The sequence below is a fragment of the Melospiza melodia genome, chromosome 6 (assembly GCF_035770615.1).
Source record: "Melospiza melodia melodia isolate bMelMel2 chromosome 6, bMelMel2.pri, whole genome shotgun sequence".
Classification (NCBI taxonomy): Eukaryota; Metazoa; Chordata; class Aves; order Passeriformes; family Passerellidae; genus Melospiza; species Melospiza melodia.
The window spans coordinates 50,419,805-50,445,338 of record NC_086199.1 but is presented as its reverse complement, the minus strand read 5'-3'; the positions used below and the strand labels follow the sequence as shown (position 1 = coordinate 50,445,338).

Genomic DNA, 25,534 nt, shown 5'->3' with positions numbered 1-25,534 from the left:
ATAATATTCATTTTAATATTTGCGAAAAGCCAATCATAAAACAAATGCATTTTTCACACCCTCCTTTTCTATTTCTTGGTAGAAAGAACTGTGAAGCACTGGAAGGGGCTGCCCGCGGGGTCCCTGTCCCCGGAGGTGTTTAAGGAAAGGCCAGACATGGCACTCAGTGCCACGGGCTGCTTGACACGGCGGTGTCCGGTCACACTTTGGCCTCGGTGATCCCAGAGCTCTTTCCCAATCTCATCGATTCTGTGACACCAAGAACGCGGCTCCCGGGGCAGCCTGACCCGCCCGGGCTGAGGGCGGAGCGGGGCTCCCCTCACGGCCCGGGCCCGGGCCCGCCCGTCCCCAGGCGGGACCCGAGGAGGAACCGGGAGGAGGAAGGCGAGGGAGGATGAAGAGGCGGAACCGGGAGGAGGAAGGCGAGGGAGGATCAGGAGGCGGAACCGGGAGGAGGAGGGCGAGGGAGGATGAGGAGGCGGAACCGGGAGGAGGAAGGCGAGGGAGGATCAGGAGGCGGAACCGGGAGGAGGAAGGCGAGGGAGGATCAGGAGGCGGAACCGGGAGGAGGAACCCGAGGAAGGATCAGGAGGCGGAACCGGGAGGAGGAACCCGAGGAAGGATCAGGAGGCGGAACCGGGAGGAGAAACCCGAGGAAGGATCAGGAGGCGGAATCTGAGCGGGCCCGGCGCCGCGGGAGCTGCGGGCGAGGCCGCCATGGAGGCATTTGCGGTAAGGGCTGGGCTGGGGCTGGGGAGAGCCGTGCCCCTCAGGGCCGTGCCGTGCCCCTCAGGGCCGTGCCGTGCCGTGCCCCTCACAGCCGCCGTGCCCTCACCGCCTGCCCTTCTTCTCCTGCCAGGGAGCGCCTGTGGCCATCGCCGTGGCCGTGGTGGCGGCGTCGGCGCTGCTGCTGCTGCTGCTCCGAGGGACGGCGCGGAGGCCGAGCGGCCCCGTCACCCTGCAGGACCCGCTGGCCAAGTACCCGCTGCGGCTGCTGGACAAGGAGGTGCCCGGGGCTCTGGGGACATGGGGCGTCGGGGCTCCGAGGGCAGTGGATGCCCTGGTCTGGGAGGCTCTTGGCCCTGGGCTACCCCAGGGATCGAATCCCCAGAGCAGGGCGCGGAGCTGTCCGAGGATGGCTGTGCCCCCCGCAGCCACGCTGTGATGCCCCCAGGGTAGAGCAGGGTGTGTAATAGCGTTTATGGCGTGCTGCGAGCTGCTGTTTCCCGCTGCTTTGCATGTTTGCATGCTGGCTGTGTTCCTCCCTCGGATCCTGGCCTGGGTGCACCATGAGAAGCGAGCCCGGAGCTGCTGCACGGCTGTGTTGCCTGATCTCTGTCTGCAAATATGCAGTGTGCTCACTGGGCTTGGGCACAGAGTTTCCTAGTTTTATCTATGTAAAGAGGCTGTAGGGATTGTGCAGGCAGGCAAAAGTCACTCCTTGTGGAAGTAAGGACTGCTTCTGAGACTCCTGGTTATTTCTACTTTGTTTTTCAAAGCTGTTTCTGTGTCCTTTCCCAGCGTTTGGCTTGCATGCTAACAAAGAGCAGGCTTGCTGAAGCATATTGTGTTGAGTAGAGTTTGAAATTCAAAGTAGTGGTGATCCTGACCTTATTCTGACCTTGGATTTTTTAGGAAATCAGTCACGATACTAAGAAATTCAGATTCGGGCTACCCTCAACAAATCATGTATTAGGATTACCTGTAGGTAAGTACTGTAAATAATTACTTGTATTTCTGGTTTCTCACAGTTCTTGGACTTCTGACTGTGAATTTAAGGCTCAGCAAAGCCGAGAGTTGAAAGCTGCATCTGAATGCTGCTGTCTCAGGGAGAAATGTCAGGTTTCCTAGAGGGCTTGTATTTCTGATCTTTTGTGGATACTTTGTCCAGTTGTGTGGTGTAGGCTGGAAACAGAGCAGTGAGATGGAACTGAGCCTGATGGAATTTGTCACCAGTCAGGATATAAGCAGGAGTAGTAGTAAATGTCAAAGCTTTTTCATATTTCTTATTTGCATTTTACTTCCATGTGGTCCCCTCAGTCTATTGGCAATTGCCCTCATGGTTTTGGCAAATACAGATACTTGTAAAGGAGGAAGGGGGCAACTCTGAAATATTCAGAGCCTTTCCTGTGCATGCATTTCCCTTTGAATTACACACATTTCCATGCACCTTTATCTGGAGTTCTGTAGCATGAATTTCAGCCTAGGATTGGCCTTCTTTCCTGTACCCTGGAACACTGATAGCACTGAACCTTGGACCTTGAATCAGTGAAAATCTGTGTGGGGGAAAGTCTCTCTCTGATCTGCAGACGTGGCTCTGTTTGTTCTGCACTGTTTGGCAGTTCCCTGAGCTGGATGGCAGGTGTCAGGGTCATGCCATTCCATGCTCTGAGCATGTCCTTGCATGCTGCCTGTTTTTCTCCAAACTCTCTTCTGGCTTGTATGGAAAAGAGTAATGGAATCAGCTAGGCAAATGGTAAACCAGCTGAGATGTGCTCTGCAGTGCATGTGTTTATCCAGGTACATTCTTAAGAATTTATGAATAAGATCCTGAAACTGCATTACTTCCTGGGAGATGCCTGCTCTGTGCTGAAGAAGGAAAAGAAACTGAATGTTTGGTGCAGCATTTGTATGGCAAAGATTTTCTCTGTCATTGCATGTGTTACACAAGCAGGTTACAATACCTGCCTGTCTCTCTTGTCCTCCAGGGGTGAAAAAGATAATCAGATTGTAATTCTTTCTCCCCAGGCCAGCATGTTTACCTTTCTGCAAAAATTGATGGGAATCTGGTGGTTCGAGCCTATACCCCTGTTTCCAGTGATGAGGCAAAAGGTTATGTTGATTTAATTATAAAGGTAAATTTTGGTTTCCTTTATTAGAGATGAGTTGCTAACTAGAAGGAGGGCAAGCACTTCATTTTAGTGAAATAGTTTGTTTTGATTTAGTAATCAAATTTCGTTGTCTTTAATTCAAATTTTATTAAATTTCGTTTTCATCAAATCTCCTATTTTTCAAATAGGGTGACTGCATGGCAAACACTTCATTGCCCTTGAATAGTAAGTTGTGTCCTGTGTATCTGCTGTGTGGCACTGAGGGATGGCAGAGGAAGAGTAGAGGGAGGAGAGAATTGCTTCCCTGGCAATACTTTGGGAATTTCCCTAATATCTTTTACTAAGCAGTGCATGGATACTGATCTCTCTCCCTCTAGATGCCTGTGCTGCTGCTACTGCTTAATGCAAACAGCTCTAAGCAGAAAGCAAGTCACACAAGGGAAATCCTTTAAGCCAGGGGATGCAGGATTATCTGATCCCAGCACTTCTGGATTTCCTAATTCTCTTTTATGATAGCATTTGTCCTTAGGCAAAAATCCAGGCTTTTTTAAAATTATTTTTTGCATGTTCTGTTCTTTGTGTTACAAGGGTGGTGAATTGTTATGAGCTGCTTAATGCTTCTTACATGCTTTGAAAGCTGAAAAAGCTGTTGTATGGCTTGTTGTGTGGCTGACTAGGAAAGGTTTAGAAGGAAAAGATGCAGCAATGCTGTTTTCAGAAGGAACAGCCACAAAAATGGGGTGGCATAATAGTGAAATGAGAGCAGCAGTGCATAATCTGCCTGCCACCCATCCCTGTTATCCCTGTTTGCAGGGAGCAGAGGGACACGTTTATAAAATAGCACATTTTACTTTTTTTGGCTGCTTCCTGTTGCAAGAGATAACTCAAGAGATAACTGAGAGCAAAGAATTGCCTGGATTTATTTCTCAGGTGTTGAATTTCAGACTTGCAGAATTATGTTCTACAGATAACTGTCTGCAGCAAAGGTAGTGGTTGATAATGTGCAAATAATTGTTCTTGCAGATCTACCACAAAAATGTGAACCCCAAGTTTCCAGAAGGTGGGAAGATGTCCCAGTATCTAGATAACATGAAGATTGGAGATACCATTGATTTCAGAGGGCCAAATGGACTCCTGGTCTATAAGGGGACAGGTACTGTGACACAAAGGTGGGAGAGCAAAAGGGAGGTATTGGTTATTTTCAGAGGTGTTTTTTAAAACTTGACAGCTGTAGAGAATATTTTTTTAAGTGGAAAAGAGGAAAAATCACCTTTCCTAGACTTGACCATGAGCCTGTCAGAGTTGGTATGATGGGAAATAGTACTTTGTGTATGGAATAACTGATGAGTGTCTCATTCCTGGGACTATAAATCTGAAAAAAAATTGCTATTGCATTATGTGACTGAGAAGTCTGCACTGGAAATAAAATACTTCAGCTGTACATATGGAGGGAGATGCTCCAGATGCTTCTTAAGCAAGTGGGGTTGTGGCCTAAAATGTCCTCTGAGAATCTCTGTGCTGTTACTGAATAACCAGCTGACTGAGAGCCAGCTCCATTTCATAATTAAAATCAGGTCTGAGTTGACTGTGAGGAAATAAGCTCAGAGAAGTAATCCTCTTGTAGGATACACATGAAAGATTTTGCACTGATCTTGACTGAGAGGAGCTGTGCACTTCAGTCTCACCTCAGAATGCTCAGCACTTCTCTGGATGCTGACCTCTCTCCTGGTGCCTCTTATCTCAGCAGAAGGGAGGGATTTCCAGAATATTTTTTTTTTATTAATTGATCACCTGTGGTAATTTATTCCCATGGAATTTGTGTCCATGTTTGTTTGGAAGCTTATGTACCTATAGGTTTGGAATATGTCTTCTAGGTACCTTTCTTATCAAGCCTAATAAGAAGTCTGAAGCAGAGAAGAAGTTTGCAAAGCACCTTGGGATGATAGCTGGAGGAACAGGTAAAACTAATCCCATCATGTGGGGTGTCTAGAGAATGAAAATGTCTTTTGGGTATATGTGAGGACTACCAGAGTATTTACACCTGCATTTCTTTTCATTAATTTCTTTTCATGGTGGCAACACTGAGGCATTCCAGTGGTTTGAGCTCAGTCCTGGGGAGTGGCAACCTGAGGGTTTGAATCCTAATTTACCTTGTGACCTCAGAGAACTCACTTCATCAGTGACAAAAAGAATTTTAAGAGAATGTCTTGAGGGGTAAAATTATGTGATGGAGAATCCTGAAGAGAAAAGCACTGCGTACAAGAATTCTGGGCTTGTGCTGGAACTGTTTGTCAGAATAGAAACCCCCAATCTCTGCACTCCATGTGGATAAGAAATCCTGAGGTGTTTAACCTTGTGCAGACTGAGATCCCATTGAAGACTGAAAAGAGGCAGGATTAACAGTGAAACTGGAGCCATGGACAGAAATACCCACTTTACCCATTTTGGTTTTTAACAGGAATAACTCCTATGTTGCAGCTGATCCGTCAGATCACAAATGATCCTAGGGACTCCACAAAATGTTACCTCCTTTTTGCTAATCAGGTGAGTGTCCTGAGCCATCTGTTAGTTCTTCTTTAGTAGCCTACTTGGTTTTGCTGGCCTCTGAGCTTTTTAAACTGATGGCCCATGTTTCATACTCCTTCACACTTAGCTGTCTCCTCACAGTTTCACTGAATTCCTACATTAGGGAGTAAATACAGCAACCAGATCCTGATCCCTCTGCTCATCTTAGTCCTTCACTGATTTCAAGGAAACAGGATTTGTTTCCACTAATCTTTTTGTACAGCTAACCTTCGCCAACCTTCACCATGCTGGTCCAGGGACATTTGCCAGGGTCAGGAACAAATCCAGCTCGTGATTTTAGCCTGGATTAAAAAGTCGTTCTAATTGCCATCTTTAGGACTGTGTTTAGGTAGCTGTAAGTCTCACATTTGTTGTTCTTTACAGAAGCCTGTATTGATGATAGCTGCCATGGAGGGGACAAAATACCAATTACTTTATTGATTTACATAGTTTTTATCATTGCATTTGTTGTGAGCTCCCAGCAGAGGGCTCCTGGGATGGTTTGGACCTAACCAGCACTCTCATTTTGCAGACAGAAAATGATATATTGCTGAGAGCTGAGCTGGAAGACATTGCCAAGAGGCATCCTGAGCAGTTTGTGCTGTGGTACACCCTGGACAGACCTCCAAAAGGTAGGGACACATGGACATGCCTTTGCTTATCCCTGTCAGAGCTTCACTTGTGCTCAAGGGGACAGCAGAGTAATGTCAAGTGTTCTTGTCTTACACTTTGAAACTCCTCCTTTGAAACAAACCTTACCCCACACCCTGTTTTAAAAAGGGATCTAAGCCAGGTGGGATTTAAAAAGTAGGAGCTCATAATTAACCTCATTTGGGTCAGATGTGTTACTCAGTGCATCTTTTCATGTATTCCAGTTTCTAGGGGTTTTCATCCAAAGTTCAGCTCTGATTTGGGCTGTCTCCCAAATGAAGTTATGTTAGCATGCTGTTGGCACTAAATTGTTTAATACCTGTAAATATTATGTGCATATCTTTGTTTTGCAGCAGATTAGATTCTGGTGAAACAGCTGCCATGTGTATGGATGAAGCATCATTTTCCTTCTTGGCTCACTTCAAATGGCAAATGCATTCAATAATACTACTGCTTGAAATAGTTTAGCATTCCCTCTTTTAATTTGTTTTCTCTTATCACTAAACGACATGGCAGAGCTTTTGTTGACATTAAACTTTGTCACCTCACCACTCCATCTCAAAAAAAAAAAAGTACAGGTCTCAATACCTCTCCCTGCCACTGGGTGACCCCTCTTCACTAGAAAAGCTGATTCACTCTTCCTTTTTATTGCTACCTGCTCATTTCTTTTAAATTTTATAATTTATTGTTTTAAGATCTCCGTATCTACCTGATCAATCAAATCCTTGTTATCCTGTGGAAGGGGATCATTAGGTTTGAGCTGAGTGAGAGATTTAACCCTTTCCTGGCTTGCAGTGATGGTGCCGTAACTTGATTCTCCAGCTACTTAATGAGGTTTGAAGAGGTTTCAGCCTGTACAGAGATTCGGAGTAACTGAATTCATTTCTTTGTTGCAGACTGGAAGTACAGCTCTGGCTTTGTCACTGCAGACATGCTGAAAGCCCACCTGCCTCCCCCTGGCAGTGAGACCCTCATTCTCATGTGTGGGCCCCCACCAATGATTCAGTTTGCCTGTCAGCCCAACCTGGACAAGCTGGGCTATCCCAAGAGCAGCACATTTGCTTACTAACACTGATGGCACCTGGTACCATTTTTGGAAGTACTGCATCTTTTTCTACAGGAACAGTTGATGTGCAACTGTGCAGCAATTGTATGTGTGTGTGTTTTTTAACACCTTGATATAATTTCTATGGTTTATAACTTCATAATTACATTGTGTGTTTTAATACTAAGAAGTTGAGAAGTCATCTTGAATTGTATGGGAGTTACTTAGTCTTACCTCTGGAATTAGTATAAAGTATTAATTCTGAGGGGGGAAAAAATAAAGATGAAATGTCATCCACGTGGATTTGTGTTAACTCATTCCACAGTCAGCAAAAGAGAGGGGAACATTCAGAATTTATTCATAACAGTCAAAAAAATAAGCATTTATACCAGTGTTATGCTAATTAGGATTTCTTACTACGTATATTTAAAAGAAGAATCAACTGTTTTGTGGATTGACTATTCACAGCCAAGTTAGCACAACAACACAACGAGTTGCAAATACAGCATTGAAAGAAAATAGGAAGTATTGTGTTTGGAATATCCCAGGGCAGCTGGAGCAGCCAATCCCATTTGCAGTGCTGTAATAAGTCTGTTGGCTGATTGACCTGACAAAGTATTTTAAATGACCATGGTACCTGAGCTGGTCACTAGCACTGACTGCATTGCCAGACTGGTACATTTCATAGCTTTTATTAAACATCAGTAATTTAAAAGACATCAGTAATTTGAAAGATTGAAAGACTTACTTCTCATTTTTCTGAATATTCCTTTTTTTTCAGTTGGCAGTGATTGAAAAGAATTTGCCTTGATTTTACCCCTGTGGACAATCAAATCGTGTTTATCTTCGTCCACCTGACCATACAGTGCAAGGTCTGCCATGAGAGGCTGGTGAAGTGAGGACAGGGTGGCTCATGTGTAAAAACCACCCCAGGCAGTTCTCAAAGAGCCCTTGCTGCATCCTGTGGCCAGCCCTGGAGTTTCCCTCTTTCTTTGGGAGGGTTGTGGCTGGCAGTGGCTGCCCTGAGGCTACATTGCAATCTACAGCAGCACCTGCAGCCAGCAAGGAGAAAGTAATGCAAACCAGCCCTGTACAAAGTACTTTTCCTTACAATTAAGGAGATTTTTTTTTCCTGGCATACATGTGTTTACTAAGAGAGCTTGTTAATGGCTCATTAATACAGGAGATGTACATGTAAACAAATGCCACAAGTAATTGGTGCTGTAGAGGGGACAACTTCACCCTGGGCCCCTCAGAAAGTGCGAGGCCATACTTCCCTCTGATGCAGTCTTGTCTAGCCCAGTACAGCAGTAAAATATTTATTTTGTCAGGTGTTTTAAAGAAATAAATCTTTGTTTTGTTCTGGTAATTTCCTGGTAGTCTCAGAGTTACAATTTCCTGCTGCAGTTGTTTTTGCCTTAGGTAAAGATATGTGAACAAGGCAGCTTGTCATCCTAATAAAAGCAAGGGCTGGATGCACAGTACTATGTTCCATTCTTCCCATCCTACAGTGCACTGACTTGGATAAAGAGAGGGCAGGACAGGTGCCAGTGACAGGGAGGAGAGATTGAAATCCTTTCTGGGGACCAGTCTGGCATGACCACAGAAGTGGTGAGTGAGCCATTTCTGCTGCTCTCACCAACATTCAGCTCTGATTAGCCCCAGTGGTACAATTATGTGTTAATGATTCCTGCACTACAAGTTAATTAGAAAAATAAAAAATTACAAAAGGTCTTTCACGTAACAGTACATCAACATAGCATGTAAAAGTCAAGTGAATGAAAGGACGAAGCATTGCCAAGTCTTGGCTTTCCAGACTCTGGATCTGAGTCCCCCTCCTCTCCCAACTCCTGTTTCCTGTTACATGATGTGGGAAAACAGCACAGAGGAGAGTTACCTGTAAGCTGTGGCTACACTGACAGTAGGAAATGCTAGGTGGGAGGTGGCAGTGGCAGAAAAAGGCAAAGCTTTCCTGCTCCACGGCATCCAGCTGCTCCTGGCCACTCCTGCAGGCGTGAGGTACCAGCAGTGATCTTGGTCCTGCTGAAGCATCATCTCCAGTCTTCAAAGGTGGGTGTTAAAAACCTGCTGTCATTCAGCATTTCATCCTGGCTCAGCAATGTCTGAAAGAGCAAGATGGGAAGGACTGAGGGGGTTTCATGAGAGGCCTGTGCTCCCAGAGACCCAGTTGCAAAGAGCTCAGGCTCACAACACCCGAGGTGAAAGCCACACACAGTCTAAAGGAATTTCTTCAATACAGCTTTAAATAAACTTTTTTTGTGTGGGGAAACTTGTAGAGATTATGTGTCTGGCATGCAACTCAACTATATTTCATAATTCTTCATTATGTCTTCCAATCACTTATTTTTTTTTAATACATTGGCTTCTGTGGAATGAAGAAGCAAAAGTGAGGTGTTTGGTTTTGCACAGTTTTAGCTGATGTAAATTTTCAAAAGTCTGTACCTCGTTCCTAGCTGCTGTGACTGAGGTGGTGGTTACCTGTAAAATCTTTGAAGAATTGTTTTCATGTAAGGGGATGAATATCTGTCATTTTGTCAAAGAGACATCAGAGTTCATGAAAACTTAGGAGGCCTAAATAAAGCCTAATTTCTAGAGCAATTTAAAAGCAGGGATTGTTTTTTTTTGACTGAATGTGTCAGCAGACTGCAAAGAGCTACTTAACAAGAACAGAGACCCACTTACTGTTCATTACCACAGCAATGACCAACTTTCAGTGAGTTTTAGCAGAGCACAAGGGTGACTTAGGAGCAAGAGAGGAACTGGTACTCACCGTGAGGTGGGTTATGCCTTGGGAAAGAGCCCCTATTTGCATTACTGTGCCTTCTGAGTGTTCCATCTGTAAAAGCAGTCAGCAACTAGTTCAAATCAGACAGCATGTGCAATTTTATTCACTCTACATGCAGCTTTGGGAGGGATCTGTGCCTGGACAAATGAAGTTGGGGTAAGCTGAATAGCTCTTTAACAAAAATGCCTCTCTGCTACAAGGTATGTGAAAATGCATTTAATGATAGGAAGACTGGATCCTGATTAAGAGACATTGATTCCATTAAACTTGTCCTTTAATTCACAGAAAAAAGAAAAAGCTTAACTGATACTATCAGTCAAAAATAATTTCTGAATGGTCTGACACTACTTATTTCTGGTAGGCTTTCACAGGCAAGAAGTCCTTGATACAATCCTACCTCTTTTTTCATAGGAATGTCACCAGTTCTAGGGCATTGTGATTTCCTGCTCAGAAAAGTCATGCTCAATAGACAGACCATGCTCCTAGAGAAAAATCCAGTCTTTCTGTCACACTTGAACAACTGCACAGTGCAATTCTTGGCTCAAAGTTAATGCATTCCCTCACAACTCCTAGCTGAGCAAGTGGACATCCACACTCATAGTCAGGGTTTGGTATTCTCCTGTTTAGAAGCAGTACATGGAAAAAGATCACAGTTAGCCAGTGAACACAAATGGGATGTTAGATGCACTGAACCATGCAAATGAAAAGATTACCTGCACAGTTAGTCTTTTCAAGGTTGTGACCATTCTCTTATTAGGCCTAAACTGTTTTTATGTCACTGGAGAAAGGCCAGTTTACTCCAGCTGCCTCTGTGTGGCTCTTGTGTGTTGCTGAAGTTCACACAAGGCTCCAGGAGTGCTCCGTTTTTCAGGGTTTACATCTCTTTACACAACAGCAAAGTTGAAATAAAATTTGATGGGTTTTATCATCATTTCTTTGTATGATGTCTAGACAGTTTCATTCACAAGTTCACTACTACATTACAAAAGTGAATTAACTATTGGTTTATTAATAATTTGTTCATTGTTGATGCATTGTCTTCATGTATATTATCTAAGCAGAACTACTCCCCACTGTACACCATGAAAGAAAAATTCAGTTGGATTCTCTGATTACTGTCTGTTAAAAAATACAATCCAGTTGTACTTTAATATAACTCAATAGCTTTGTACAAGTTTGTCCAAATGAATTTATTACATTAAAAACCACCCATAAAGATAATGAAAAAAAATAGCGTGCCATACTAAAATTATGAAAGCTAAAAGTACAAAAGTCTTATGTTTCCTGCAACCACACCCTTGATTGACAAAATACCTCGATCTTCAGAGTGTAAAGGTGTCATAGTCCTGAAAAAGGGCTTGAGGGTGGATGAGCTTATTATGATGTTGATTAAAAAAACCCCAGCATTCTTAGTCTGGAACTCTTTCCAGTGTCCACAGCCAATACTTTTCTCTGTGAGTTCATGCGGATGTAGCAAAGAGTTTGTTATAGGGGAACATTTGGTTATTTGCAAGCTTTGGAATGCATGGAGAGGATGAGATGAGCATGGCATCAGTCTGTCTGTCCCACCTGATCCAGTTCCCTGTCAGTGAAAGGACTAAGTCCTTTGTAGCCACCGTAGTTTTTCGAAGTACCATTTGTAGCAGCTGGGCTTGTATCCATAGGACAAATGTAGTCTGTTGATTCGTCAAACTTCTTTTTCCTTAAGTTTCCAAAATGCGAAAATCCAAGTTTCTTTGGCTAAAATAAGGAGTCAACACAAGTAGTTTGAGTAAAACAAGTAAAGTTGCTCTGTAAACATTTAAAATCCTCCCCTTTTTCAATTACTGCTATATCCTGGTCATTCAAGAATGTAGATTCTGAATTAATTACATTTGTTCTCAAATTGGAGTTCCAGTGGATGTTAAATGCATTTGCATGATGCTCCTTCTAAGGAAAGGCAGAACAGATTGCTTGGTTGTTTTCAGGACCTGATTGAAACAGGTACATAGCAAAAGGTCTGGTATCTAAAATTAAGGGAAATGTAGCCCTCCTAGAATTCACCTCTCCCTACCCACCTTTGTTCCTTACTTTCTTTGTAATTCAGAGTGGAGAAGTCCGACACTGACATCTCCTTTTTGACAGCAGTACCTACCCGAACTTTGGCAGTGGTGGTCAGAGGTGTGTATGCTGCTGACTCCATGGTTTCTCTTTTTTCTTGCTGTGCCTCTGGCCCAATTAACACGTTAAAGTTGGTGGTGAGGTGGCGGCGCAGGAGGGTCTTTTGGGGTGGGATGTTCAGGAGCATGGCCAGTGTGTCACCGTTGAAGCGAGGTTCCAGGATCTGGAAAAAAGGGAAGATGTTTACTTTTTATATAAATATTTGCAATAAAAAACCACTACAGTGCTTAGCAGGGGATTTCTCACTAAGTACCTGCTCACATTAGACCTTTTATAGCTCACTCATGATACTGGGGTTTGAATGGGAAATACCTGAAAGGAGCCAAGAAAAAAATGCTGAGCGTGATCAGGCAAATATGTGTTTATATTTATTATCAAACCCATCAATATGTGTTTATATTTATCATCAAACCATACCTTTGTTTGGGTTGAACATGTTTCTTTTCAGAATTTTCTGCTCTGCTCAGGGTTAAAAACTTAATCTTAGTAGGATTTCTACCATTGCATTTTTGCAAAAATTCTACAGCAGTAGAATCATGGTATTTCAGAACCCTGACATTTACTCACCTGCAAATAGTTCTGAATGTTTTGAATTAAAAAAATGTTGTTCCTGACTGCTGTGATTTCAGGGTGGTTCAGAGTTCTGGTAAATCACTCAAAGAAACACTCAGGGATGCTTTATCAAAAAGCAACTTTTGCACAGCACAGTTGAGGTTTCCTTTTCTGTGCTGCTGTCACACACTTGTGCAGAGCTCAGCTTTGATTACAGAAAGTGTTTGAGCTGCTCCTTTTTTATTTTAGCTTTCCTTTGTGGAATGAAGATGCGTGGATCAGACAAAGAGGCTCCTTAGAAGGCCTGATCACACTGCCACATTGCAGATGTGCCTGCTTCTTTCAGCTTGATGAACATCAGACAAAGGACGGTTTATATCACAACCTGAATTTTCAACATTACAGTCAATTTTTTAGTAGTGAAATGGTAAATTCTTACGATCAGGCCCCCGTGCACTCCGCTGCCTCGAAGGTTGGGTGCATATTCTGCCAGATCCACTGATCTGAGCCATTCCATCACCCTGTGGTTGGACCACTGCACCACGTCGGAAGGAGAGACGTTGCTCTGTGGGAGGAACCACAGAAGGTGATGACACCACAGCCTGCACTGATTGTGCACAGCTCAGAGCTCAGCTCAGCTAAAAACAGCCTCCCTCCTCTTCCTCCAAGGGCATTGTTCTTCCCTGACTGAGGGATTGTTTCTCTCCAGGCCCCTTTCAAGCAGTCTCTGATGAGATGGCAGACCTGGTCTCATACTGATGAAACCCCCACGTGTTGCATCGGGAAGTACAACAACAGAGATTGCAGATTACAGGGATAAAAAGGGAATGTTTGACAACAGGGCTATTGACAGTGTTTAATGCTAAGTAAAAACTGTGCTGATCGAGTAAAACCTTACAGATTTTAAATATTAGGTCAGGTGAAGACAAATCATTCCAAATCATTCTCTTGGAAGATTAATTAACTTTTTTCCCACTATGCAAGTAACTTCTGAAGATACACACATGAGATTCAACTAATAAGTGGCATAACTGCTGCTTTAGGTGCAAGTCCCTAGAAAGAACGATTCTGTCGTATCACTGTACACTGCTGACTTTCTATTCCTTTTGGCTGGGTCCAGGTAATTTGTACTTGCTTAAATTAATTTATTTCAACATTCTTTTACCTCCTCAACTGGCCTCCTGCGCAGACAGTGGGGATTGAAGCTGTTGACGTGCAGCACGTGAATGGCACATTTAATACTCAGGTGATGCAGCTGACTGGTGACTTTCAGGAAGAGAAGGTCATTCTGTGAAGGAGAATGCCATCACATTTAGCTGCCACAGAACACACACCAAAACAAATATTCTCTCCAAGAAGAAAGAGTTTAAATTTGCTGTGTAGTTTTATATAACACTGCAGTAACTGTGGTTTAGGGAAGATGAAAGTTTATACTTTAAAGAAGGTTTGGGTTTTGTTAGGGTGGAAGTTTGGAGGGGGTTCTGTTGTTGGTTTTTTGGGGTTTTTATAAACATTGCACCCCATCATGACCTGGCTAAAAAAAATGAAGGTAGAAGTGTAGCCTGTTAAGGCAAATCCAGGCCTTAATTATCCAGATTTTGGCAGGAGAATGGGAAGAAAACAGTGGCTGTGTGTGGCTCATGGTGTGCTGTGAATGTGGTCAGGGCTGTACAAATCACTGGATTTTTTGTTATTACTTTGCTGAATACTGTTGCCAACTTGGTGTGGAGAACAACGAGCTCCAGAGGTTACACATAGAACAGGTCATTTTACTTTTAATTGTGGTGGGCTACATGACGTTGAAAGAAGGACTTTGCAGAAGTTAGCCCTAACGTGACTTTTTTTATGGACCTTAGGAACAAATTCCATGCACTAGGCAGCACAAAGGAGATTTCTGGCACTATCTCTGTCTTGCAAAAAATTTTTAACTGCTCACATTCAAAGGAAAAATTTAAAAGTTTTTGCTTATTCAGAAAACTGAGGAAAAGGGACTGTACTTACCACAGTTAAGTACTGCAACATCCTCCCGTCTACTCTGGATTCATGAAACTGGTCTTTGTACTGAGGCAAGCCAATGTCATCAAGCCACCCTGCAGATATGAGAGCAATGGGGAACCAAATCCAGATTGGTGAGGATAAAGCCCTTCTCCCCTCTTGCCTGGCTTCTTTTGAGGCATTCAGGTGGCTCATGTTACCTGTTCCCTTTCCTGAGGGAAGCCTCTTGCCAGCAGCCTGAAAGCAATTCCCAACAACCAGCTTTGTCCACAGCAGCAGTCCTGTGATATTTGATTTTACAACACCTGATGGAGCACATCCTCTGCAGCACAGTGGAGCTCTTCCCAGCCTGAGCCCACCCATTTGATTTCCTGATGTCTGACAGAGCTCCCCATGGAAGAACACACCACAAGCTGTATGTTTGGATGTCAAGAACAACACAAAAATCCTCAATTCTTCTTTGGGGAAACTTGGTGCTTTTTAAAAGGTGCTTGCTAAGTGTTTAGACATGAATAAGGCTGTCCTGTCATAGAGGTGGGAGAAATTCCTTCCCAACAAATCCGGGAGAGTCCAAACACTTACGTGTCACCCAGATATGATCAAGTTGTGCAGACTTCTCATCTTGCTTTGCATTTATAGCTTTAATGGCCAAAACCAATTTCTTCCTGTGCAGTGGATGCTTTATTCCCATTTCCTGGAACAACAACAAAAAAAAAACATTAACAAAAAGTTTGCCCTGCCTCTGGCTCCTTTCCTCACGTGAGGTAACTCTGAAAATTGACACTGTGGATTTCAGAAAGGTAGAGCCAATGGTTTGGAGGGGCCTGGTGGGACAGAATCAGCAGTGATTACCTTTTCCATGTCCTGAGGAGTGGCAGTTAACAGCGTGTGGCCTGATGTCACCCACTGCCGGGCAAAAATCACGTACTGGCCCAGGCCAAAGTCCTCCAGCCAGTTACAAACTCTTTCAGTGCTCCACTGAGCAAAGGGGGCATTGTGGTCGCTGAAAAGCACAAGAAACATTGGGAAAATCTTAAAGGAAAGAAGGAATGTCCATATTGGAAAGCTCAGGGTGTGCCAGGGGCAGCACAGCAGCAGATCTGTTGGTGTGCTGTGTTCTGAGGCCTCCTGGGAATTTTTGCAGCCCAGCCAACACGTGTGAACAGCTGCAGGGCAAATAAGAATTCTCCATCTTCTGCTTGAAAAGAGGGAAAAGAGGATAGCTGAATCCTCATCGTTATGCAGATGAGGAGGTAATTATTATCCTTGCTCTTTAACAAGGTGAAATTTCTGACACTCCACCAAGCAGCTGCAACGTGCAGCTGGAGGAGCGCAGGCCGGGGATGGATTTTTGCTACCAGGGAAAATTCTTTCCAGCTGTTGTGGAATTCTACGCGGACCGAAATGCTTGGGCAAAGCCCCCAAGAGGAGGGATTGGCTGTTGGGCACATTGAGCAGCAGCAGGGAGGGGAGGAGGAGCTGTTACCTCTTCTGGCCTTTGGTGTCCTTGGATCGGGATAAGCGCGGTCCAGCTGTTGCCCGCAGACCTCCCCTCCGGAACTCGGCCAGCCCCAGGTCGTCTGCAGGGAAGTTACCTGACTGAGTCCTTCGAATTCTTGCAAGACAAGAGTGCCACGACAGGACTGTTAGCTGCTGACAGAGGATTTGTTTGTTCTGCATGGAAACTACAGTGACAGCTGACAGCTCGGGGGATCTCCCTGGGAACCGCAATTGCCAAATTCCAGAGGCAGCTGAAAGGAGTTCTAGGAAATTCAGCCTGGATCTAACTCTGGGGGAAAATAAAGGAGCTCCACAGAGCACTTTGATCCAATTAATAATGCAGACTTGGAAATGGCTGCTGTTGCTGAAGCAGATCAACACAGTGACACAGTGTTCCTTCTGTTTCCCTCCTTTTTTTTACCTAGTGTCATTCATAATAAGCAAATTGCTACAATTTAATTTTTCATGGCTAATAAAACTGCTGGCATGCTAAATTAATAGCATTAAGATGACAGCAGTGCCTTATTTCTTTCACCAGCATGATGCTCTGAACACTCCCAACATTTTTTCCACCCCGACACGCCTGTGCAATCCCAGAGCTGTTTTTGCTCCCCAAATTTTATTTTATTCTTGCTATAGATAATTGTAGATAATTCTCAGCTGAAATGCTTTGACAGTGAATAATAAAAATAATAATAAAAAAAGACCTTACTTTCCCCAGATTTTCTTGATCCCTTTTGGACTCTTTCTGTTTTCTGGAGCCCATGGAGATTGTGGACCTGAATCTGTTCCCGAAGGTGAGAGGTCATCCGAGACCACTGTACCATCCATGTTCTCTGTTTCCCCTGGGTTAAGAACAGCATTATAGTCACATTTTATACTCATTATTGATAAAGCTGTTGTCTGGGAGGCTGATGTTTAAATGCAGGACATGACACGAAAGTAGAGATACCTATAAAATCATTCTTTTTTTAAAAAAGCCAAACATGCTCAGAAGGTGAAAAAACACCTGGACATTTGATTAGAATTATAAAAAAAGTAATAAAACATTGGGTAAAATAATTCTGTTACTTCAGTCTTTTCTATTTAACTACGTTATTTAAATTAATTGAAAGTCTTCCTGCCTGCTCTTAATACCTCAGCTCCTCCATCAAAATCAGTGGGAGTTTTTCTAAGTTCAGTGAAAATAGAATGAAACCAGGAATAAGTGCCATAAAAAAAAAACCCAGGTGAATGCCACACAGCAGGAGCTATTACTTCATTTCAGTACTTCATGTAAGGAGTTCAGTCTAGAGGGCCCAGCTGGGATTAGTATTTCATAGGGACAGGGAGAGGGAAAGGAATAAAACCAAAGTAAGCAGCAAACTGAGTGTTAAAATTGCATCTTGTTTGGGTACAGTACCTAGCACGGGTGCACTGACACTCCTGCCGCGATCTTCAGTCATCCCAAGAAGCAGAAAGCCAGATGGAGAAGCAAAGAAGATACAAAACACCAGCAAAATAAAGTTACAGAAGGGCAAAGTAGTTAAGCTAAGCACTTAGAGCAGAAACAAAAAGCAAAAGAAGCAGTTATACATGGAAGTGAATATGCATTGGTGTGCACAAGCCCCAAGAACTCTGTACAGATCATCTGAAACAGGTAGGGATGGAAATGGATCTGTTTGGGCTTTCCTAACTATTCTTGGAAAGTTTCAGCTCTTTAAGCAAAGTCTACAGAGCTCTACGAAGCTGCAGAGTATCTGAAATGAAGCAGTGGCTGAGATTGCATCAAAAAATTGCTCTGAAATACAGAATTGGAGGTGGAATGAATTCACTGCACATGCAAGAAACAAACCAGCCCACAGAAAAAAATTCTCTTAACTTGGTGTATTTAAGAAGCCATTGCTTGTTTCTAGAAAAAGAACATTTTCTTTTTCAAGCTCACCCACCCTTGGATAACCCTGCAGTTAAAGACACTTCAGCATGGCTCATGCGTTGCCTGCAAAGTTGCTCTTTAAAACCCCCTAAACAACCAAAACCTATTGCAACCTTGAAACTGCAGTGTGCCAGCAGCTTTAGGGACCATGAGGCCTTAAAATTTACCAACCCCCACCAAAGAAAAAAACCACTACAGCCAAACAAAAAAACCCTACTGTAACTTTTAAAGTGCAGGAAGACTTCAGAATCACAAGGGTTACTCTTGTGCTCCTTCAGTCCTAAAAATACCTGGTGCTGTGCCTCACTCTTAACACCTTTCTGTCAACAAATCTGTGCTTAAGGTGCCACTGGAAAGAAATTAATTCAGGATTCCACAGGGCTGTGGCATGGAAATATATTTGTAGTTCCAGAGTCCACAGATGTTTTTCTGCATGTAGTAAATTAAATTTTCACTGGTGTTAAATTTTCCCCCACAGCTAAGCAACCAACAGTGCTGATAGAGAGATTTTTACCCAAAATTTGCATGTTTTTGATGGTTGTACTACGAAGTTTCAAGTGGTATTGTCAGGTGCAACAGAAAAAAAAACCACCCTCAAAATTAAACCCATCTCTCATTCTGCCATGAGTTATGAGAGAAGGAAAGGAAAGGAGAGGAAAGGAGAAAGGAGAGGGGGGGAAAAAGGAAAGGGGGGAAAAAGGAAAGGAGGGGAAAAAGGAAAGGGGGGGAAAAAGGAAAGGGGGGGAAAAAGGAAAGGGAAAGGGAAAAGGGAAGGGAAAAGGAAAAGGGAAGGGAAAAGGAAAGGGAAAAGGAAAAGGAAAAAGAAGAAGAAGTAGCAGGACATTCCCTAAGTGAACCACGCGAACATCGCAGTGCAATGTTCTGGCACAGCAGATCCCATCCCACGCCATCCCAGCCCCTCAAACAGTTTGGATGCTCCCTCTTGGGGAGGCACAGGTACATACTCAGGCCAGGGACGCTGCTGTCATCGTTGTCACTGGTGCCACATCCCTCTGGGGAGCTGTACATTCCCTGCTCCCCGTTCTGCAGGGCTCGGGGCAGCTTTCCTGGCAGCGTCTGGTACTTGCTGCCTTTCCCCACTGGCTTACTCTGTTGTTTTTAAAAGAGGGAAAGATAAAATAAGTACAAAATTCAAACTGCTCACAGCGTCTGCAATCTGCTACACAATGTTCTTAAAGCTGAGAAAAAAGTATGGTACAAAATGACTCCACTCCCTGCATGCTCCTGCTTACAGACAACTCAATTTAAACCCATCCAGCAGCTGACAGTTTCCTAGCTAAGACACAGCCCTGCCTTCCCTCATCTGCTCCTCCCACTTCATCCACTCTGCCTTGCTTTAAAATATATGTTAAATATTACCTGGTTTTGCCATAAGAATTTTTCTAGCTGTCTCCCTTTCCTCCAGGACCCTGTCACTAATTAATTGTTTGATCTTTCCAAGGTCAACTTTGATAGTACCAAAAATGTGTTTAGTTACTTCTCAGATAATTTTTTCTCCCCCATTTTCCACCAGACTTTCTCTGTTTCTGCCTCACAATTTTATCTCACTGGAATTCAACCCAAAAGTAATTGTACACCTCAAATTTCCACAAACGTATTTCCTACCACCGTTAATAAGAGTGTAAGAATCAAAGCTAAAGTTAGGGTACAGAAATTTAACTTTTGTAAGGACAAAAATCTCTTTGCATAGACAGAATTGTAAATGTGATTTTTTTTTTTTTAAGAATTACAGCTAAATATAATTGCCAGTTCTATCACAGAACCTAATTTTCCTTGCATTCAAGTGATATCTACTTGGGCACCTTGCTCCTTTTACAAGGTTAGATGAAAAGTTCCCATAAATCTGATGGCTTTGAGCCCAATAAGTTAATTTTCCAGGCAGAGCACATGTTTCACGGGAGTACTTTTGCCTACAGTTTTGGAAATGGTCTGTTGGGATTTCTTCAACACTGAATCCAGAGGAAAAGATGGACAAAACAACCCTGTGGGTGAAAGCTGCAGGACAGGGATGCTTTTTGAGACATCGGTGAACCTGCAGCTCCAGCTGCCATTATTAGGGGGAGAGGTGTACATCCAATATGTGTTTTGGAATAAACTCCCACTGGGAAAGGTTTCAGTGTCAGAGTGGAGGTTTCACAGGAAAAATTTGCACTGGAAATAGGCAAACCATATTTAGCACGCAGGAAAGTAGAGCGTGCTTCTATTCAGTATCCCCACTCCAACAAAATTTTTTCAAAACATTGTCTGTGAAGGATGATACATTAAAAATTCTATGAGATAACCACTGCTTTATCTGTTCTGATTCCAAGGCCTAGAGGATTCTTTGGATACTACAAATGCAGGCCAGATTGCTCAGGTCTTCAACTCCTGCTCCTTTTTGGCAGCTGCAGGAGTACATCCTGAGTACATCCGAAAAGAGTAGAGAAATTGTGTCTTACATCAGCAGTGTCTATTCTGAGACTGACTGACCTCAGCTTCATGTAACAAGCTTCTAGATAAAAAGTAAAAAACCAAAACATTTCCCTCTCAAATCTTTACCCCTTGTGTTGTTTGTCAGCACTGGAACTATGCAAACATTTTGAAGAGAAAAGGAATATAAAATGCAAACCAGCCATACCATCACAGCACATCACACCACACCAGAGAATTGTTAGGGAAGGATGCAGTTAATATACCTCTTGTTCTACAACAGGCTGTGCTGGTTTTCCATCTACATACTATGGAGTTTCAGGGAGGGCAATTTCAAAGTTTTGTGGAAAAAAGCAACAGACAAATGTTAGTATTAACATACATACATGGAACATCAAATGTAGTCTTATTGCTATAGAGATGGTGCTTAATGTAGGGACAATATATTACAAGGACCTCTTAATTTCATCTCAATCCAATATTTAATACTAATTGTGTTTGTTCTTTCCCCACTCTACAAAATTCCTGTTTACATTCTGTTGTGATCAAAGGAATTTTGCTATTTTCAGGTTTCTGGGTGGTCCCTTTAGAGTTGCTTTGAGCTGGGAACACGACAGCTGTTTAACAGACCAATATGAAAACAAGTGACATTAAATAATACACACAATCCTGTATGGATCCAGCTGAAATCATAAAGAGCTCTGACAGAAACCAAGCGATAAAAATTCCACAACAGTTAGGTCAAGGACACTGATGTGGTTTATTATTTTATTATTATTATTATTGCTGGAAGCAGGGGGACTTTGAGCTTTGAGCAAGGCAGAATAACTCCAGCACAAATGTGTAGGTCCAGCCTTATCACAGCACATCACAGAGACAAATTCAGATTTTTGGTTTAAGACAAGAAAATAACTAAAAGTTATGACAGGAAAACCTTCATCAGTTCTCCATGGAATGAAATGTGAGTTCTGATTTGTCACATGTGTGACTACAATCAAATCAATGCAGCACAAATTTCACAGAATTCCTTCTACTTGGTCACTATCCTGTCCAACAATTCAAGAAATATATGAAAGCATTTAAGAAAATTTTTTTTAAATCTAAGAACTGGAGCAATCATTTGACTGGTATCTGGTTTCAATGGCATTACTGGGTCTAAAAAAATATTAAGCTGATATTAGGCCTAATTTGGGTACAGAAAAAAACAACAGTCTCACAAAGCAGAATTTAAAAAGTGTAGAAAAATGTCAGTGTACATAATGACAAAACAAGACTGTGGACCACAGTGTAACAAGACTTTGCAAACTGGGAAGATTTATTCTGGAGTGGAATTAAAGCCCTTGAGGTGCTCCTGCTGCTGCCAATTTCAGGAATGCCTTTTGTATCAGAAAGCTCAGGGAAAACACTGCTACATGCACACACCCAAAAAGGAATCATGTGTGGAAATACCAGTCCCAACATTTAGCTACTTTCAGGATTAGCAGCCTAAATATTTCTGGTGATTTGGAAGTAAAATAAATTTTAAAAAAACCCTATAAACAAAATAATACTGCAGTTTAACAAAACGACTCCTCATTATTTCTTGTATTTCACTTAAATATTTTTCTCTCAGGGCAAAAACTGAATTTGAAGGTGTGTCCACATGGGTGTGTCAACCAGCTTAGAAATGGTGGGGGGGGAAAGAACCTGAGCTGTTTTAGGGCTCTTTCTTCACATACAGAGTTAGTGATGGTTAAAGTTACTGTGTGCATAACAAAAAAAAAGTGTTTATACTTGATCTTTGTCTTTTAGTTGTGACATTAAACACCAGAAGCTGTGATTACAAATGAACCAACCTTTTCCAAGGATTCACTCTGCAAGTCTTCCAAACTACTGGACTTTTTTTTCTGTGGAGCCCTTAAAAAGGCACAGGCAAAAAAGCAGCAGTCAATAAAACAGGGTTTGTTTGCATCTCACCCCTGTCTTGTGCAAAAGTCACACAATGTCCGCATGAAGCATAGCTCAGAATTAAGATACTTGTTTATTTTATTGTGCTTTTAGTCTGAAAATCATGGCATTGAGAACAGCAATGGATGAAGGCAGAAAGAGCAACAAGGCATCCTCTGGCCAGCAGTGAAAGGCAGCCAGGCCCAGTGGGCAGCTGCAGCCTTGTTACTCTAGATGATTTTAGAAACTCTTAACAAGCACAGCAAGAACTCTCTGTGAGCAATGTGCAACCTTTAGGGATTTTAGAAAGGGAGATTGTTTCACATTTTGATGAAAGTTACTTATTCTTACCTATTTGTGACTTCCAAAGAGTCTTCCTGCTGAGAGGTTAAATTACTTGAAGGTACTGGACTGCTTCCACTTTAAATAGAAATAAATTTATATATAAATATATTAAAATATCCTATATAGACATACATATAAAAACATATTTTATATAAATAAATATAAACATAAATATATAGCATAATAGAACATATAGTATATATTTTTCATAAATATTATATAGTTATAATATTAATATATTCATTCTATATAACATCAATATACTACTATATTCATTATAATAAGAATATATTCCTTCATATTCAAAAAATATATATATATATAAATATATCCAAGCATTGCCAACCTCCACAACAAGCAGAGCTTTCAGAAGTGCCCCAAACTGCAGCAAAGCCAAGAACAGTCCAGAGAAGATGCCAACAGTTAAACAGTGTAAATAATACAATTTAGCACCACAGGAGAGAGAAAGGTCTTGCCTGATTTCCATGTTTTTGTGCGGCACTGGAGGGAGCACAGCTGGTGACAACTCTCCTGCAGAGGCCTGGGGAAGACACAAGAGTTTCAATACTGTGGCTTTGGTGTCTTCTGCTGAATCTACTGTGCCCATGCCAATAAAAACAAAAATTCTGCCAGGGCTGAACCCTCACCCACATTACTACAGAGAAACCAACAGCAAAAAATCATCTGTGCAGCAGAACCAGCTTGTAGATGATCTGTACCTCTGTTTTCAGTAATTCCCCTTGAGAGTTATTCAGAAGATTCCACTTCATTAAAGTCGCCTCAAGTTCCTCTTCACAGCCACCAGAGACAGGAGAGCCTGAAAGCATTGGAGAGTAGAAAGGGAGAGAAACAGGTAAAGCTTGCTCTCTGCAGTATCAGCTCAGCAATCCAGAGCATCATGGCTTGCTCCTTGCTTCTTTTTATTTATTTACTTAATGAACGTTCACAGAGAGATTTACTCTCATTCTCTATTTTGTGTGTTAATTGCATTCACTCTCATTCCAAATGTTTGTGTGTTAAACACAAGTTTCCATTCTGCCATGCAAGGCCTAAAAATATTGTTATTGCTTGTTAATGTGATGGTGTGCATGGAACAAAACTGTCCTTTCAGAAGGTCAAGTATCCCAGATTCAATCCAGTGCTGAAAATTGTGGTGGCAACTTAAAATGAGATAGTCCTAAAACCCATTCCACTTCCTACACTGTATAGGAGAACTGGGAAACAGATTTATTTCCCCCCTCCTCAGATTTTGAAGTTAAAACCACAGAAGTGTGTGCAGCAAAGCAATGTGGGTTTTCAGTTTTGCCTTTTGTCAGTTGTCAGGATTTTCCTCAGAGGAAGGAAAATGAGTTCTCCCTCTTTAGGATCATTTTATGCTGTGAAACATGGCTGGTGGTCACAGGTCAAAATGGTCACAACACACACCACATAAACTAAAAATAAAAGCAGGAAATTATTCCCAAGCCATTTTACCATGAGCTGCAACCATGATGTCCTTGACCCTCCTGTACTGGCTTAGCAGTAGTGTCAGCTCCTCTATCCGACGGTCCTGTGGAAAACATGAAATAAATTAAATTACATTTTAAATCCTTCATTTTAACTGCAGAAACACTGTACTACATCTCTGTGATTTTAATGAAAACAGGCTCAGTCCTTCTCAGTCCTTCACACACCTTGTAAGGAATGTTTTTTGCCTTTGTGCACAATATTTGCTGGACAATGTGAAATAACAGTTGTAAGAAAACCAGAGGAGTTTGACATTACAGCTTTTTTTGAGAAATAAATGTTATGAGCTACATTAATGTTCTCCAGAAGTAGTGTTTCCCTGTCTGGATTCCCTACTTGCTAAAGGAACTTTTCAGGGATGCAAATTATTGTCTATGTGATTATATATGGGCATGCCACCATCCAGAAAAATCCCATGGCTTGATTTGTTACCACAAAAATGACAGGGGATTCATTCTTCAGGAGACTTTCTCATTTAGTCCTTAAAGAAAGTGCGTTATTTGGAACATTTCAGAGATTCAAAACCATAGTTTCATTCTTAGCACATAGAACGAGGATTATTTTCTCACCTTTTCTTCATTTGCAGCCAATAATGTCTCCATTCCTATCTTCAACCTCTGAACTTCTTGGTCTGAAAATGTTTTAAAATGTTGTAAGAGAAATAAGGCTTGTTCTGTTTACTGTAAATAGATGTTTTGTGATACTTTCCCTGTGTTCTTACTAATAACCAAAACTATGTCAGTGGGGTGGCCATATCTACATTTAGTGTAGATTTTTACAGAAGTTGAACTATAAAAAGTATTGCACAACACAAACATCCTGGTTTTGCTTACAAAAGACTGCATAACACTATTTTTAACTATGACAATCAAGCAATGGAAAAGAAAAAACCACAGAAGCTCATTTTGCAAAAAAGATGAGAGTGTGTTTGCTGTTATGTTCTTAAGGAAATAATTTAAAGTAGGATTGAAAATATATTCCATCTGAGAAGTAGCTAAAGTACATTCACGAATTTGTGAATGAAAAATAACAAAAACCTGCTTTGATAGAAGGAAATTCTGTAAAATGTTATTTACTTAAATGTGTCAGTATGGGCAACTTGGTTTAAATCTACATCAGGAGCTAATGGAGAATTTCCTCACACACAACTTAGTGATAGAGGCTATCCAGTGATGTTAAAATCAAGTCAATTAAAACACTCTCTCTGAAACTGATGAGGTTGTCAATCACATCCTAACTTTGCTGAACCAAGTCTCTCATTTTCCCCTACAACAATAGTCCCAGCAAACCTTCCTGAGCAAACCAAA

The 25,534-nt window shown here is 42.1% G+C and overlaps 2 protein-coding genes across 13 annotated transcripts in view; one reads left to right on the top strand and one right to left on the bottom strand.

Moving 5' to 3' along the window:
- Positions 1 to 611: 611 nt before the first annotated feature.
- LOC134420420 (NADH-cytochrome b5 reductase 2) lies at positions 612 to 7,389 on the top strand. The gene is made up of 9 exons (XM_063160592.1): positions 612 to 732; positions 860 to 1,006; positions 1,636 to 1,708; positions 2,749 to 2,855; positions 3,855 to 3,984; positions 4,706 to 4,789; positions 5,290 to 5,375; positions 5,929 to 6,028; positions 6,944 to 7,389. The coding sequence occupies exons 1-9, from the start codon at positions 718 to 720 to the stop codon at positions 7,114 to 7,116; spliced, it is 915 nt and encodes a 304-aa protein (XP_063016662.1). The 5' UTR covers positions 612 to 717; the 3' UTR covers positions 7,117 to 7,389.
- A 37-nt stretch (positions 7,390 to 7,426) lies between these two features.
- Positions 7,427 to 25,534, bottom strand: part of PPFIBP2 (PPFIA binding protein 2) — a 101,647-nt gene continuing 83,539 nt past the window's right edge. For 11 of the 12 annotated variants that reach the window (XM_063160579.1, XM_063160581.1, XM_063160580.1 and 8 more), the window contains 20 exons: positions 24,797 to 24,858; positions 24,195 to 24,270; positions 23,441 to 23,538; positions 23,198 to 23,262; positions 22,728 to 22,796; positions 22,286 to 22,346; positions 20,717 to 20,758; positions 18,986 to 19,130; positions 17,508 to 17,540; positions 16,818 to 16,950; positions 16,092 to 16,220; positions 15,458 to 15,608; positions 15,188 to 15,299; positions 14,612 to 14,700; positions 13,776 to 13,898; positions 13,050 to 13,175; positions 12,033 to 12,221; positions 11,468 to 11,638; positions 9,884 to 9,949; positions 7,427 to 9,215 (listed from right to left, as the gene is read on the bottom strand). In XM_063160579.1, coding sequence (XP_063016649.1) covers positions 9,144 to 9,215; positions 9,884 to 9,949; positions 11,468 to 11,638; positions 12,033 to 12,221; positions 13,050 to 13,175; positions 13,776 to 13,898; positions 14,612 to 14,700; positions 15,188 to 15,299; positions 15,458 to 15,608; positions 16,092 to 16,220; positions 16,818 to 16,950; positions 17,508 to 17,540; positions 18,986 to 19,130; positions 20,717 to 20,758; positions 22,286 to 22,346; positions 22,728 to 22,796; positions 23,198 to 23,262; positions 23,441 to 23,538; positions 24,195 to 24,270; positions 24,797 to 24,858 — 2,012 coding nt within the window. In that variant the 3' untranslated portion in view covers positions 7,427 to 9,143. The remainder of the gene's footprint in view (positions 9,216 to 9,883; positions 9,950 to 11,467; positions 11,639 to 12,032; positions 12,222 to 13,049; positions 13,176 to 13,775; positions 13,899 to 14,611; positions 14,701 to 15,187; positions 15,300 to 15,457; positions 15,609 to 16,091; positions 16,221 to 16,817; positions 16,951 to 17,507; positions 17,541 to 18,985; positions 19,131 to 20,716; positions 20,759 to 22,285; positions 22,347 to 22,727; positions 22,797 to 23,197; positions 23,263 to 23,440; positions 23,539 to 24,194; positions 24,271 to 24,796; positions 24,859 to 25,534) is intronic. The other variant, XM_063160578.1, reaches the window with a different exon arrangement.